This window comes from Oryctolagus cuniculus, chromosome 10 (genome assembly GCF_964237555.1).
Source record: "Oryctolagus cuniculus chromosome 10, mOryCun1.1, whole genome shotgun sequence".
NCBI lineage: Eukaryota > Metazoa > Chordata > Mammalia > Lagomorpha > Leporidae > Oryctolagus > Oryctolagus cuniculus.
In genome coordinates this window covers 41,119,145-41,135,842 of record NC_091441.1, presented here as the reverse complement: position 1 = coordinate 41,135,842, position 16,698 = coordinate 41,119,145, and the positions used below count along the sequence as shown (strand labels likewise).

The following is a 16,698-nucleotide window of genomic DNA, read 5'->3' as shown; positions in this document are numbered from 1 at the left end:
TAATACTCTATATATAATATTGCATATTGAATGTTTACTAGTAAATAGTTGGAAAGATTTTCTCATGTTATTAAATCATTATGGCTTAATAGTTATTAGCATACTATTTCATCTGAGTGTGTGAACCATAATAATATGTACGAGTCCCCCCGTTTTTAAAGATATAGAGTATTCTCCAAGCTTATGTTAGGATGCAAATCTTCACTCAAATTTTTAAGCACAACTAGAGCTCTAGGGGAAGTGCTTCTCAGCTGAATGGTCGCCTTGTGATCCTTACTGCACAGAAGTGGAGAGACCGACATGTAACTCACTGTTTCTTACAAGTCAGGGTTCTAAGGAACAGAGCAGAATTATCCTTGTCCGATCTTGGGGGAGAGGCCAGTGAACCTGGGTTTGGTTCCCCATGGCTGCCCTGCTGGCCAGCCCTCCGTGCCTCTGCCCTGGGCATCTCCGCCTCCAGTCAAACCTCCCTTGGGTGTACACTCGAGACTTGTGCTTTTTCGTTGCTGCTGACCTGTGGCACTGCAAGCCAGCGCGTGGTGGAGCAGTATGTTCTCCTGGTTCCTAGAAGATAGAGTAAGAGTAAAGTGATTGTGCTAAAGATAGAGAAGGAAGAGGGGTGAAGACATAAAGGCAGAGGATGGGCTTCTGCCTACACAGATAGCTTGTTTCCCCTCCCTCCCTCTGTCCTGATCTCATTTCCCATCTCCCAAACCCTGCTGCCCCAGGACCTTTGATGAGTTCCACAGGGTCAGTGCTTGTTCAGAACAGAGCTCGGTGCCCGTGAATTGCCTGTTAACAGACCAGCTGGGAGAGAATCTTGAAGAGGAGCCTTGCTGCCTACACGGAGAGACTAGAAAGATCTTCCCACGGGGCCGCACTTTCTCTCCAGCCTGCCCGCCTCTCAAGCCACCTCCCCACTGCCCTCCTCCCCTTCCGGCCCAGTGTTTCAAAAGTTGCCTTAACATTTTGGGGTAAACTTTATACTGTTCACAAATGCAGCACGTGTGGGTCCTTTCGAGAACAATAAGACACCCATGTGCTAGCTGTAAGAGCTAAGATGGTACCATTTAGAAGTGGCTCAGGTGGTCCCACCACTGGTACCTCCAATATTCTCTTTTTAAAAATTTTCTTCATAAGTTCTCCTGAAAATAACTTACTCTGTGAGCTCACTGAGAGGACTGGCTGGCCAGCCAGCGAGCTTGCCCAGTATCTAGCTGTACAAGTAACTTCAGGAACATAGGCCCTGAGGGTGCAGGAGAGGCAGGGAATGGTCTGGGACTCCTGGGTCCTCATCTCATGCGTCAGACCTGTGCTCCCCACCCCGGCACAACAGACCAGGTCCCCGAGCGAGAGTCCCACTTGGTCACACGGCGGCTTGACTTCATAGCCTAGACGGTCATGGCTCATAAACCCATAGCATCTGGGTTTAGTTACTAGAAACCTTCCTTAGCCAGGGACATCGTGCTCAGGGCATCGCAGAAATCGGAACTCTCAGCAAACATCCGTAGTTTATTTATTAAGTAGTCTCATTATTACCATATTTACACATTGATCCGGGGTCATCGTCTTTGCTGTGACAGGAGTGAGACCATCACAAGAGCTTGGGCTCCTTCCATGCCCCAGTCTGTTCCTAAACAGCGTAGTGTTTAGTTTTGCCCATTCTCAAGGTTTTCATAAACAAAATCCTATCATCGGATCCTTCTACATTGTGTCCCCTTAACACTTTTGAGAGCTGTCCTTGTTCTTAAATGGAGACCGGGTTTGTCCTTTTCCACTGCCAAGGACACCATGTCATAACTGACTGTTCTGCTTTAACTTTTATTTAATAAATATAAATTTCCAAAGTACAGCTTTTGAATTACAGTGGCCTTTTCCCCCCATAACTTCCCTCCCACCCGCAACCCTCCCATCTCCCACTCCCTCTCCCATTCCATTCACATCAAGATTCATTTTCAATTATCTTTATATCCAGAAGATCAATTTAGTATATATTAAGTAAAGACTTCAACAGTTTGCACCCACACAGAAACACCCAGTGTAAAGTACTGTTTGAGTACTAGTTATAGCATTAATTCACATTGTATAACACATTAAGAACAGAGATCCTACATGGGGAGTAAGTGCACAGTGACTCCTGTTGTTGACGTAACAAATTGACACTCTTGTTTATGGCATCAGTAATCACCCTAGGGTCTTATCATGAGTTGCCAAGGCTATGGAAAGCTTTTGAGTTCGCCAACTTCGATCTTATTTAGACAAGGTCATAGTCAAAGTGGAAGTTCTCTCCTCCCTTCAGAGAAAGGTACCTCCTTCTTTGATGGCCCGTTCTTTCCGCTGGGATCTCACTCACAGAGATCTTTCATTTAGGTTCTCCTTTTTTTTTTTTTTTTTTTCCGCCAGAGTGTCTTGGCTTTCCATGCCTAAAATACTCTCATGGGCTCTTCAGCCAGATCTGAATGCCTTAAGAGCTGATTCTGAGGCCAGAGTGCTATTTAGGACATCCGCTATTCTAGGAGTCTGCTGTGTATCCTGCTTCCCAGGTTGGATAGTTCTCTCCTTTTTTATTCTATCAGTTAGTATTAGCAGACACTAGTCTTATTTATGCGATCCCTTTGACTCTTAATCCTATCATTATGATCAATTGTGAACTGAAACTGATCACTTTGACTAGTGAGATGGCATTAGTACATGCCACCTTGATGGGGTTGAATTGGAATCCCCTGGTACGTTTCTAACTCTACCGTTTGGGGCAAGTCCGATTGCTGCTCTGCTCTTAATGGGTGTCGGCTGGTTTGCAGTTTTGTTGCCATGACAAGCATTGCTACCTAGGATTCTTGTAGTTGGGCTCTGGTTGGGGGATGGGGAGGGAAAGGTAGAAAGATGGGAGAGAGAGATGAAGTTTCTATATAAATGTTATTCCTCTTCATAAAAATATTTAGAAGTTTGTCTTCTTTCTCTACACCCTGAGAAAATATAAGTGGCATTCTGCTCTCTGGTCTTAGATTGTTAGAATTCCTGTGGGAAAATCTGTGGGCATGTGGTGTTATATGTGTGTGGTGTGGAGAGTGAGGGAAGATCCTTGGTGACATATATATATATATGTGTGTGTGTGTGTGTGTGTGTGTGTGTGTGTGTATTTTCTCTCCTGTGGAAATTGGTCTGTTTAAAGCTTCCTACCGCTCCTGGGATAAATGTTAATATAATTTCCTAGGAAAGTATTCCTTTCATCTGGATCTCATTAACAAAGGGATATAAAATAATCTCTAATAAATAACCTCTAATTAATGCTTGATTCTTGATTCTCTTTCAGTAGTTATTTTCCCGTTGTGGGGTGTGTGTGTGTGTGTGTGTGTGTGTCTGTGTGTCTGTGTGTGACCTCTCCCTTTCTTTCTTTCCTGCAGAAACTACGAGTTTCTTGATTTTGATGATTTTTCCCAATCATTTTGATTAATATGCTTTGTGATACTTTTCTGTTTTGCTTTTATCATTATAGTTTCCTTCTTTTACTTTGTTGTTCTTTGTCTAGATTTTTAAAATGTGCTGTTGTGATTCTGCTTGATGACCAATTTATGTAATATTTTTGCACCAGTATTCGTAAGTAGGATTGGTCTGTAGCAATTCCTGCCCCTTCCTCCCTCCCTCCCCCGCCCCCTTCCTTTCTCCTGTGTCAGTTTGGGCACAGCATTACAGCAGCAGCATAAGAGAATGCCTGACCACTCTCGCCCTGTGGCCCTGTGCATGGATGTCTGCAGGGTACCTGTCTTCATGCTCTTCTGGGTCTCCTCCCCTAGACTCTTTCCCGCTCCTCACATTCAGGGCTGGGGTGCCCTAATCAGACCTCCTCTCTCAGCCTTAGCTCAGGTGAGGTCGGAAGCCTTGGAAGCTGAGGCCTGACATGTTTACCCCAAGCTTTCTTCCCAGGCCCATTGCTGCCTGCCTCTGCACCTGCCTTTCTCTCTGCCTTCTTCTCCTCTTGTAGTTCATTCATTTATTTGAGGTTGGCTTGTTTTTTTGCAGCAAAGTAATGAACTTTAATTCCATTTTCTGTGAATTTTTGGACATGTCCTCATACTCTGCTGAGGTTGTAAATACAGAGATAGATCTGTCCCTGTATCCCAAGACCCCCTTCCCCTGTTCTATAGTCTAAGGCAAGTAGGTAGCCACGAACCCTAAGAGCTAATATGGTGCAGATGTAGAAGTCGGACATGCTGGGGATGTCTGACTGTATCTCACACAGTCTGAAAGTGCATGTGTGAGATACAGTGCATCCAGCCCCAAATGAACCCTTTATTTTCCTCCCCTGACTAAAAATACCCAAAACTTGCTCCCTCTCTCCCTTTCTCCACCTTAAGAGCTAGCACAGCCTCTGAAGTTACAAGCCTGGAACTCTCCTGGCCTCCTTTGCCTTTCCTGTGTCCCCACCTGGAGAATTCTAATCGCTATAAACTGTATTTTTCCCCCTCCATTCCCATTGTCATCACCTTATCTCTGGTTCTCATTGCCTCTTGCCTGGACTCTTGCAATATCTTCTCATCCATTTGCTTGTCCATTCATCTGTTTACTCAGCAAAACTTCACTGTGCACCTGCTGTGTACCAGGCACTGTCCCGGGCCCTGGATACAGCAGTGAATGAGACAGACCGAGACCACTGCCCTGAGGGAGTGCACGTTCTAATGGGAGGCAGACAGCAACCAAGTACCTGAGCAGAGCCAGAGCCAAGACCATGAGCATGTCTTGCAAGAGACAACACAGGCTGCAGTGGGGCGAGGAACTGCGGTGGGGGAAGGAAGGCCTGGTGGAGGCAGTGACGGAGGCAGGAGCAGTGCACGAGGTCCAGCGTGGTAGCCGTGGAAGTTAAATGGGGCTGGGTGAGGGCCTGGGAAAGCAACGTGCCCTGGGCCTGGGAGAGCCAGGCTCCTGTGGGTGCTTCGTCCCATGGGGGCCTTCTCTGCCCTCTGCTCCTGCCCAGTCCCCTCCAGGTGAAATGGGGCTGGTCCTCCTGGGGGTCACCTCCGGCCTTCCCCTTACTCTGGGAAACAAACAAGGGGCAGTGATGGGATGCATGATCCTTACAGAACCAGCAGGGGGAAGCCAGAATTCCTGGAGTCGGTCCAAAGGTCCTCCAGGGTCTGTGGCCTTTGGGTCAGTGATACCTCATCTCTGCCATGGCTGGAGTCACCCCCGAAGAGTCAGCCACACTCAGCTCCTCCTGTTTGGTGAAAACTGTCGCTCCCCCTCTTCGTGGAGGAGCAACACAGGACCCTGCGCTGTTCTTTCGTCTGCTCGGCCCTCCCCGGGTTTGCTGCTGGTTCTTCCCGGGTTGGCTACTATCCCTTCCACCTCCGTGGAAGGGCAGCTCCCCCTGGCCACATTCCCCACTTCCGCAGGGGAGCGGCATATCGCCGGCCGGCTCTTCTCGGGGGCTGCACGGGTTCCCTTAGATGTTCCCCATAGATGTTCCCCATAGATGTTCCTGGTGCATGCCGTCTCTCTCCTCCTTTATAGTCCTCCTCCGCCAATCCCAACTCGGCTGCCCACACGCCGAGTACGCTGCTCTCCTCCAATCAGGAGCAAGTCCTACAGTTTATTAGTTGAACTGGAGGCAGCTGTGCGGAAGCTGTTTACTTCTCTCCCAGCGCCATATTGTGGGAGAGCAGATGCATAGAATAAGTCCTAATTCCAGTAACTTAGTCCAGTCCGGGCTGCTCCCCACAGAGGAGAGCAGATGCATAGAATAAGTCTTAATTCCAGTAACTTAGTCTAGTCCGAGCTGCTCCCCACAAAAACTAGAGGCAGATCCTGGGGGGGAGCTTCCTTTATTCCCTTGTCTTTGCCCAGTGTATTCGTCTTCCCTGTTCCAGAGGTGACAAACTGCAGCTCCTCCTTCATCCTCCTGGTGGAAGCCTCCTTGGTGAGCAGGAGCGGGCTCCGGCTGCTTGGCCCCCACACACTGTCCATGGCCCCCGAGAGAGCACTTAGCCTGCAGCCACCCCTCTGCTCTGACCGTCCCAGGACACACCTGCCCGTCTGTCCCTTTGAGTGACTCCAGGGCATGTGTCTCATGCCTCTGTCTAACGCCAGGCCCCAGTAGAGAGAAAGCCGGGGCTTGCATAGATCTCTATGTCACATGTTTTGTGGAAGTGTTTGCCTGATGCTGAGTTGGCAGAAGGTTGCGATTTATTCAGAAAGCAGCTACCTTAAGGGCCGAATGCCCTGAGTCACCATTCGAGGGGACACGTGAGTGCTTTCGCTAGCAGGCAGTCAGGACTTTTATTTCTTTCTTCAAGTTAACGCATATTAAAAAACATTTACTGCCACAAGGCAGCCATCTTCACTATATGCAGAGGCAGCAGGAAAGCCCACGAGCAGAGCCAGTGTTTTCTCACCAATGTCTCCGTGTGTCTGGGCATCTGCAGAGAGCTCCGGGAGACTTCTCTTCCTGGTCGTGGAGGCCGTCTGGTGGCCACGTGTCCTGGCCGTGCTGGGTAGGCCCAGTCTCATGTAATCTAACTGCACTTCAGAAAGGTGATGTGGCCTGTGTTTAATTAAATTCATTTCATTTGCATTTTCATGGCTTCGTATGATTTTCTCGAATTCATAAATGGCTGAAATAAGTCTTTTGTGAGATGATGTGTTCTGACTTTGGGTTCTGAGAACATGATTCCTGGAAGGGGAAGACATCTCAAGGCTGAAGACTTTAGAGGAAAGGAATTGCTGTCACTTTAGGAGTCACTAGTTCATGGATTGCATCTCTGAAGAACCTTCTTTGTCCTAGGTAATTAAAAGAATGTGTACCAGTCACCTCTTGCTTCAAAACAAACAGCAGTCTCTGCTCGGGATCCCATGGGCCAGATATTTGGGGCTGGCTCAGCTGGGAGGTTTGCATGAGGCTGCAGTAATCCGGTGGCTGGATGGTCTGGGATGGCTGCATTCCCCTGGCCTGGCGCTGGGTGTTGGTTGGGCCCTGAGTCTCCCCCAGGGTAGCCCACACTTTCTCCCATGGCAGCAGTGTTTCAGAAAGCTGAGTCCTAACACTTTTCGTCATGTTTTACATTGTATTTACGGATGTTCTTTTGGCCAAAGCAAGTCCTGTGACCAAGCCTGCACTCCATGTGGGAGGGGATAGAGAAAGGAGAGGCGGCCTGATGCTGCTGTAGTTGGCCCTAGCCTGTCATCAGCACAGGTCCGTGCTGACATGTTCCTGGCACCAACACCCACTTTACCTAAACTCCGAATCCATTTGTGTAGGTGTGAGCTACAAAGGTGTGAGATGGTAATTTGGAGAGGGCTGCATCGGATATGGAAAAAATGGGCTAGGTGCTGTGCGGTCAGGAGTAGAATGCTAAATAAACTCAAATGTTCGTAGTTTTTTACATCCATCAGGAGTGTTCAGATTATTAGATATTTGGTGGATAGTAAGTTATTTTAAGTGGGACAAAGATATGGTCATCATGTGTGTGAGACATCCTTACCTTTTAGGGATACACACACACACATACATATAAAGAGGCTTATATATATATACACATATATATATATAAACAGATAAAATGATATGGTATATGACCTGGGATTCACCTCAGAACAGTTTGGCCCTAGGGTTGGGGGCAGGGAGTTGGGTGGAAATGAGACCAGCTGTCTCACAAGTTGGCTCACACGCTCAGCTATTATGAGCAGTAAGCACATTGCAGTCTGTTGTCTTCTGCATACTTGGTGTATGTTTTAGACTTTGCATGATAAAAAGTTGAAAAATTAAAAATGGAAGTGCTGTGTGCTCTAGCAGTCCCACTGCTGAGTATTTGTGCAAAGCTGTTGAAACCTGGTTCTTAGACAGGGATTTCCAGCATTCAGGGCAGCGCTGTTCATAGCAGCCAAGATGTGGAAGCGTCTACATCTCCAGCGGTGGATGGCTGAACGGATGAAGAAAATAAATAAGCGTACAGTGAAACATTCAGCTTTCAGAGTAAGAAGGAAATTCTGACATTTGTGACAATGCAAGTGACCTGGAGGACATTGGGCTAAGTCAAATAGGCCAATCAAGGAAGGGCAAATAGGGCATGAATCTACTTAAATAACATATCTGAAATAGAAAACTCACAGAGCAGAGAGTAGACTGGTGGCCAGGGCCTGGGTGGGTGAGGGGAATGGAGGGTTGCCAATCCCCAGGCATAAAGTGTTAGTTGCAAAACACGAGTTACTTCAGGGGATCTGCTATACAGCATTATCCCTTCAGTGGATAATAGTGTGTTGTACTCTTCAAAGCTGATAAGAGCACAGATCTCATGGTAAGGTTCTTACCACCAAATAAAAGAAAACCAGTTGAAACTAGAAAGCATGTCCCGATCATTGAGGGGCCTCAGAAGGCCTGGTAGTGGTTAGCACAGATGCGCCTTGAGCTGTTCCGAAGTGCTTTCCTGGGTAAGTGTGGGTGTTCAGGCCGTCGGTGCTGGATTCTGGATCCTGTTGCCGTCACCTGAGGTTTTAGTTCCAGTGTGCTGTGTCTGGTCACAAGAGTCAGAAGGGGTTTGATGAGGGATCCAGCAGCCAAACCAGTCCACTATTTGGGAGAGATCAGAATTGCTCAAACAGGTTGGATCTCCCTCTGTGCTCCCGTAGAGGACCCTCGTGGTGCTTGTAGTGGCTTAGGGCTGACGCTTAACACAGCTACTCAGTAAGTCGTGTGCTAAGAGCTGTTCTCGGCAGATGTTCTGTAGCTCTGAGTGTACTTGACTCTCAGCTGTGGTGTTCTGAAGTTTGAAAATGTCACTGTAGTCCCGTGTGCAGGCTTTTCAAGGAATTTATGGAAAATGCAGATTATGTAGGCTGGCTAGTCCTCTGCACAGGACCCAAGGAGATGCAAGCCTGGAATGTCCCTTGCAGAAGTGCAGGAGGTGAGGGTTTTGTACCACTTGCTCAGTTGCCTCAGGAAAACCCAGGCAGTGCAGTGGAAGGTGGTTGCTCTTCTGTATAAATATGCACTGCTTGTTTTTAAAGTTCAGTTGTGCTGTATATATTTGAAGTATAAACATGATGTTATGAGGAGATTATCCTAACTTAGCCATAATTTCAAACAGTTACTCACCACCTCCTTTTTGTTGTTGCTTTTGTGACAACAGTAGCAGTGGGCTTTTACTACCTGTTGGTCTCCTGTTGTCCAGGTCTCTGAACTCTTTCATCCTAAGATTTGCTACATTGTGTCCTCTGCCCTCCGTCTCCCCCATCAACCCCTATCTTGTTTTCTAGTTCTGTATATTTAATATTTTTTTTTTCAAAATTTCACATTTAAGTGAGATTTGATTGTGGCTTTCTATCTGGATTATTTCCCATAGCATAATGTCATTATAGCAGAAGGCAAGATCTCATTCTTTTTGAGGGCTAATATTCTATTGTATATTCTTCCATGTGCTACAGTTTCTTTATTCACTTGTTCCTCACTAAGTGTTTCTTTCACAGTTCTGGCTATCAAATCAGCATCACTTTTAAGAGGAAAAATAAAAATAAAAAACCTCTCATTTCTAGCGGTTACTCTGTTTCTGTTATGTATGCTTGTGACTTGCACGTGCAGGCCGTCTGGGGCAGCAGCCTCTAGCACTCCCAGCCAGAGGCCAGGTGCTGAGAGTGACTCCCCAGCAGCAGCAGGTACCATGCCTCTGAAATCAAGCTGCACCTGCTGGCCAAGCCCTCTCAGGAGGATCCCAACTGGATTTCATTCCTGCTCACCTGGGACTGGTGGCTGTCTCCCCGTCTGTGCTTTTCTGAACAAGCTCTTGGGAAAGCAAGGTTGGGCAGCAGTGACTCCATCTCCCAGCCCAGGAAAGAGCCAGGAGCGGGCAGGGAGAGATGAAGGCTGGTGGGCTGGAAATGCTAGTGTCCAGGCTCAATTTGACACTGCCAAATTACGAGTACTTCTGACTCGCTCAAGGTGTCACTTGTCCTTTTTTATATATATATCCATTGGTTGGCAGAAAGGTGGCAGCACCTTTCGGTTTGCAGGTGGTGCCTTGCTTCTGCTCCCTGTGAGGTCACTGCAGTGAAGCCAGGGCCCGAGGTTCGATTTGGGAAGGGAGTGTGAAACCCTCTCCAGGATTAGCTTGAGATACAAAGACACTGCAAAAGGCTGTCCAGGCTGACCTTGCGCTGCTGCCTTCTGCTTTTCCAGGTGGCGCTCAGGCATGAAGACGGTGACGAGGTGGCTGAGCCGCCCCCCAGCGGGTGCCGGGACAGGAGGCGGGCCAGCGTGTGCTCCGGAGGCAGTGGCGAGCACCCGGGCCTTGACCGCAGAAGGAGCCGCAGACACTCGATTCAGAGCATCAAGAGTCCGCTCTCAGCTCCCACAAGTCCCTGCTCCCAGTCGGCTCCTGGCTTCAAGCCCAGCCAAGTGCGAGAGCTCCGTGAAAAGTAAGCATTGGCACAGCAATGAGGGTGACACAAGGAAACCACCAAAAACGGGCGTTGAGGCCAGAGTCTGCAGGTGCTCGTCACCGCCCCTGCCCCGCCCCCACTGTGGCTCCCTGCCTCTTCTCTACCATTACATCAAGGCCCCCAGTCCCAGGGAACCTGCCCTGCAAGGTGGCCCCGGCGATGAGCACAAACTTGAACTTACTAACCCCAGGGACTTGTCTTCTGTGTTTCTGTATTATTCAGTATCTTAGTTAATGTTGACTCAAAAAAAAGCCCAGATACAAATCTCTGGCCTAGAAAGCAATGATACACCTTCCTAGAAGTGGGAAAGAGCAGTGATTGCAAGGGAGTAGACCATGGTAGGTGTTGGAGTAAACTTGTATGAGTTTATAGGTATCTGTGTCTCTATGCATATTTCAGTGCATACTAAGTCCAGTATTCAGTTACCTACCCATTAGGCGACAGTTTTATTGAGTGTCTGCTAATAGATTGGGACTGTTCAAAGCCATGACAATGTATACACGGGAAAGGTAGGATCTTCCTCCTTACGAATTTGCATCTGTGCTGAGAGAAAGAGTGAATGAAAAGTGCATATAGGAAAAAATAGGAAAATTGACAATTCTATGAGAGGCTTTATAAATTTAAAATATGGAGTCTGACAAAATTTGTGGGAACCCACAGTGTGCCTGTAAAACAGCTACACAGAAGGGTAGCCATGCTGCCCAGGGGCCTGGGTCCAGCTGTAGCTTCCTGCATGAAGCTGTCAGTGTACTGGGATGGTCAGAGTGTGGACCAGTCCAAGCCACACTGGTCCAGGGAGGCTCACGGATGTATTCACTTCCTGCTGCTGGCAGGGTAGAAGTAGGGCTCATATCATTTGGTTAGAGCTTTGTCCCCTCCCCATTGTGGAAATATTTCTGAGGGCCAAGTTGAAGTCACCAGTGTTTCTGATGAAGAAAACTTGGAATACGTTGATGACCTCACACAACAAAGCAATGAAGAGATGTCCATCTTCTCCCTCCCTGAGGGAGTGCCCACTACCACCAGTACCACCACCACCACCACCACCATTGCTAAGCAGTGCCAGTCACCCGTGGAGTCACTGGGGCATGCACCAGGCCACAGCTTTCGGTGTCTGTTCTCCCAGAGGAAGCAGGAGGGCACTGGTCTGAGGGTGCCATGCAGCCGTGGTCTGTGTTGTCGTCCCTTCCCTTCCTCATAGCCCCTTCCATGGATGTTTTCTCTTTGTGAGATTCTGTGTACAATGAGCTCTATGTTAGCGAAAGGAAGACCTCAACTTCTGGACAAGCTGAGGAATGAGAACGTTGACCATGAGCGCTGCATTTTGTGGTCTAGGATCTTAAAGAAACATAGCCACTGTCACTTGAAACTCCTTCTGTGACTGTTCCAAGTTAACAGCTTGAGGAGTAGATGGAGGGCATTGAGGACAATGGGCACACAGTGGGCCGAGAAGTCTTGTATTTAAACCAGCAGAGCTGCTGAGGTTGAGTTAGGGGGACCTTGCTGGCAGCAGCGCGTGTTCTCTTGCTCTGTGTGACTTGTGTCATGTTTGCTCCTGGTCTGTATCTTGCTTTTTACACTTTGCAGAGGTCTCTACATCATGAGTTGAAGCGACACTGCCTTGTGATAGGCTGGCAAGGATGCCAATAGTGGAGGGGACCCTCCTGGGAACACTTGAGCATCTCAAAGGGCTTGGTGGGATCAGAAACGGGAAGCAAAAGAGATGCTGCTTTGAAAGCTGTTTTGTTCTTTCCAAAAGCAGCCAAGTTTTCCTTTTACTAAAATCACTTTTTCAACATAAATTCCGTGGCCTATGAGAAAAACACACTTTGCACTTTGTACAGATAGATAATATTTTACAGGCTGATGATGACGAGCGGACTTCCTCCATGAAACCTGTTGCAGGGATTTTGCCTGTAGCCTTAAAGCCACAGTACAGCTTCGGCTGAGGTTGGGAGTGAAATCAAGGGAAAGGGTGGTGAGAAGCAAAACAGAAAATGATCCTTGCATGCATAGCTTGGTCATCTGCTTCGCATCCGTGACTCAGTGTCGTCCCTTAAAGTCAAGTAGCTCATTGTGTGCCGCCCCCTCAGACCTGGAGGCAGAGAAGTGTGCCTGACCGACGTGGGGTGCCCATCTTCTAGGTGGATGTGCTGGCTGTAATTGTTCTAGCTTGTAGCAACAGGCCTGGAGATGCTCCATGTGAGTCATTCGAGGCTGGATCTTAAACTTCTGTGACCCACTTTTGAAGAGAAGATAGAATGTGTTAGAGGTTAGAAAGGGATTCCTTTTGTTCTAAACTATGTGTGGTTCTCTCCACTTAGATGAACCTTTCGCATCATTGATGGTAATTCTCACAGTGGCTCCCTGTAGAATCTAGGAGGATGTGTGTCATTATCCTTGTGGTATGAGTGAGAAAACGGACACGGGAGATGCTTTGCACCAAATGCGGGAATAGGGGGCCGAGCCATGGGGTAAGCCCAAATCTTTGGCACTTGACTCTCAGTGTTCAGGCAGGAAAAAAGCACTTTCCACCCAACCATTCCTAAATGCACCCATTGATTGAGACTCACATTTCTGACTTTTTAGAGAGAGAATTGGATTTACATTCCATGGAGGTATTTTTCTGTCAACTTAAGTGCAGAAATTCAAAGAGTTGAAAAGTAAAAATCTCAAAACCTATATGGACAATGTGCTCTAACTCTAATAAGGACTAATGAGATCGTGCGCTCCAATTGGCTGACTTTGGCCTCTTAAGAAATAGAACTCTACGCAGAGCATTGCCGGATGAGGAATGCCTATGCTAGTCATCGATCACCTAAGGCATCTGTACCTGGCTGTGCCATTACGAGTCTCATTTTGATAGAAAGTGTACAGATTTTGCAGGAAGGAGTATTTTGGTATTTTCACTTGTTACTGTGACAGCTATATTTGACATCTAATTAGCAACTAAAAGTACCTCTGATTTAAACTGTGGTCATTCAAAGGTACTTTAGAATGATCATGGACAAATGAAATGTTTTTAAAGATTTATTTATTTGAAAGGCAAAGTTATAAAGGGTAGGGGTGTGGGGAGAGAGAGATCTTCCATCCACTGGTTTACTCCATAAATGGCTGCAATGGCTAGAGCTGGGCCAGTCTGAATCCAGGAGCTTCTTCATGGTGTCTCACGTGGATGTAGGGTCCCAAGTACTTGGGCCACCTTCCACTGCTTTCTCAGGTACATTAGCAGTGACCTAGATTGGAAGTGAAGCAGCCAGGACTTGAACCTTTGCCCATATGGGATGCTGGCACTGCAGGGGTGCCCAGTTTTACATGCTATGCCACAGTGTTGACCCCAACAGATGAAAATTTTTTTAAAAAGATTATCTTATTCAAAAGGCATAGTTAGAGAGGGAGAGACTGAGCAATCTTCCATCTGCTGATTTGCTCCCCAAAGGATGATAACGGCGGGAGCTGGGGCCGTCTGAAGCCAGGAGCTAGGAGCTTCTTCTGAGTCTCCCATGTGGATGCAGGGGCCCAAGCACCTGGACCATCCTCTGCTGCTTTCCCAGGCCATTAGCAGGGAGCTGCATTGGAAGTGAAGCAGCCAGGACTCCAGCCAGTGCCCATTTGGGCTGCCAGTGCCTCAGGCAGAGGCTTAACCTACTGTGCCACAGCACCTGTTCTGACAAATGAAATTTAAAAGACAAGTTTCTTTTAGTGCAAAACATTCTGAAACCTATGCATAACTTTTTCATGAACTTAAAAAAAAGATATATTGATTTGAAAGAGTAACAGGAAGGAGAGACAGAGAGAAAGAAATCTTCCTTCTGTTGGTCCATTCCCCAAATAACACAACAGCCTGAGCTTAGCCATACTTAAGCCAGGAGCCAAAAACTCCATCCTGGTATCCCACATGGGTGGCAAGGGTTCAAGCACTTGAGCTGTCATCTACTGCTTTTCCCAGGTGCATTAGCAGAAAGCTGGAACAGAAGTAGAGCGTGTGGGACTTGAACCAGTGCTCTGATGTGGGATGCCAGCATCACAAGGGTTGGCTTAACATGCAGCTCCACAATGCTGGCTCCGTTCATGGACTTTTTGAAGACCTCTCATATATAATCAGTTTTAGCACTGTGCAGTTCTTCAAAGCAGGAGTTCTCGCTGTCTCGTTTCTGAGAGGTAGGTTGTGCTTCTAGGCTTGGGCTCTCTCTAGGTTGAGAACCCTACTCCATCCTTGAGCTACTTTTCTTGTCAGGAAGTCTCTGTCCTCACCTTGCCCCCCACCTCACCCCAATGTTTCCCTGTTCATTTTGGCTTCTCCACTTGTCAACACACAGTGGGCCCCTTCCAGCTCAGTGTGTGATAGTCTTTCTGACATTGAGCGCTGAGTGGGATGTAATCCATGAACTTGAAATTTCATCATGTTGATTTTCACACAACATTCCAGCCTGGAGAGATCATTCTGAACTTCGTTCAGTCACTTCTGTGAGCAGTGGTGCTGTCCAGCTTTCAGTCATGTGTATGTTTTAATGTACACAGAAGAGTGGTCTGGCCCGTTGTAGGTGATGACAGTGGTGGGGATTGGAAGGTACAGCCTTGTGCCACGTGTCTCAGAGGTAGGGGTCAGAAGCTTTCAGTGTCAAGAACTCAATGGTAAATTTGCTAAGCTTTGCAGGCCAGTCTCTGTTGCAATGCTTCAGCTGAGTTCTGTCTTCCTAACTCACAAGTGCTGTCAGCAACAGGTGGATCAGCCTGGCTGAAATCCAGTAAGGCTTTATTTATGGACACTGATATTTGAATTTTACATGTCATGAAATATTATTCTTTTGATTTCATTTCAACAAATAAAAACGTAAAAACGATTCTCAGCTCACTAGCTGTCCAGAAAGAGGTAGTGGCCAGATTTGGCCAACAGGTCTGTAGTTTGCCAAACTGGAGTTCTAAGTGGCTGAGGATGATCTGAAGTTGGCAAGGAGAAGTATGTGGGGATGGAGAGAAAAACCCACCATGCCATGGGTGATGGCTGTAGGGAGCAGTGTTCTTTCCTTTGGGTTTAGAGCAGGGAAGTAAATGAAATACTCTCAGAAGAGATTGAGAATAAAAGGGATCTTGCTAATAGCTGGTGGTGAATTCTTAGGGCAGAGTGGAAGAGTGAGGAGATAAGAGGAGGGTAGAAGGTAATTCAGGCTTTTGGGGGGACACACAGTATAGGGAAGCTTAGCCTGCTTAGGGAGGGTAAAGCCACCTGGGATGAGCCTCAGTGGTCCTGTGGTCCATTAAGGCAGTGGATCCCAACTAGGGATGATTGTGACCCCCAGGGGATGTCTGGACACATTGTTGATTTTCAGATCTGGAGTGGAGACGGGTTACTAGCATTTAATGGGTGAAGTTCAGGAAAGCTATTCTACAGTACGCAGAATAACCCCCACCTGCTCCCAGCACACACCACCATCACCAAACAAAGAATCATCTGTCCTAAAATGTCAGCAGTGCTGAATCTGAAAAACTTTGCCTGAGGGGGAGGTAGATGATTGGTTATAATTTGCACCCCTTTCTTGGGATGATGCCAGGGTAGGAAGTGTTTGGGCCATTGGAAAGGGTACAGTGCTCTGTGGATGGACCTTCCTTAAATGTTCATGTATAGATATCAGAATTGACTTTTTCAGAGAAAATGATAAATTGGCAAAAACACAGGTCCATAGGAGATATTTCTAGTTGAAAAGATTCTATTGGTACCTTACAAACAAATGTCATCAAGACAGTATTAGGAAGAAGATACAGGATGGCTTCCACAGCTGATTGGTGTCACTCTGGGCTGTCACAGATAGTTGACAGTACAGTCCTCTTTGTTTGTATTTAACTCCATTTAGCCAAGTTTTACACTTGCAATTCTCTGGGAATGTACTCCCTCTGCTAGGGCACTACACTGCTCGCAATCATGGAAATGCCCATCTTGTCTAATTCTGATCGACTACATACCATCGCATTCCCCAAAATTGACATCATGGAATTTAGCACAGCGTAAGAGAGGTTGATCATACAGAACAAAGAGTATATGCCGCAGGGTGAATACTCCCCATTCAGGTATCCTGACCTCTTTAGAGGAATCAGATCATGGGCCACTCTCTCCAGATGTGTTCATCTGGGTTTGAGGAATCTGTATGGAGAGGCAGCTGTGGACCTCTGTCCTCTGGGCAGCTGGTATTGTCAACTGATGCTCAAGAATTAAACATGTTAACTACAAGAATTGCTATTTTTTCCCATGTAAATTACTCTAAGTGTAAAGGAAAA

The 16,698-nt window shown here is 47.2% G+C and overlaps 1 protein-coding gene across 9 annotated transcripts in view; it reads left to right on the top strand.

The window, feature by feature from the left end:
• FHOD3 (formin homology 2 domain containing 3) overlaps nucleotides 1-16,698 on the top strand; it is a 485,089-nt gene that overhangs the window by 313,145 nt on the left and 155,246 nt on the right. For all 9 annotated transcript variants that reach the window (XM_070050270.1, XM_017344116.3, XM_017344114.3 and 6 more), the window contains one exon: nucleotides 10,163-10,401. In XM_070050270.1, coding sequence (XP_069906371.1) covers nucleotides 10,163-10,401 — 239 coding nt within the window. The remainder of the gene's footprint in view (nucleotides 1-10,162; nucleotides 10,402-16,698) is intronic.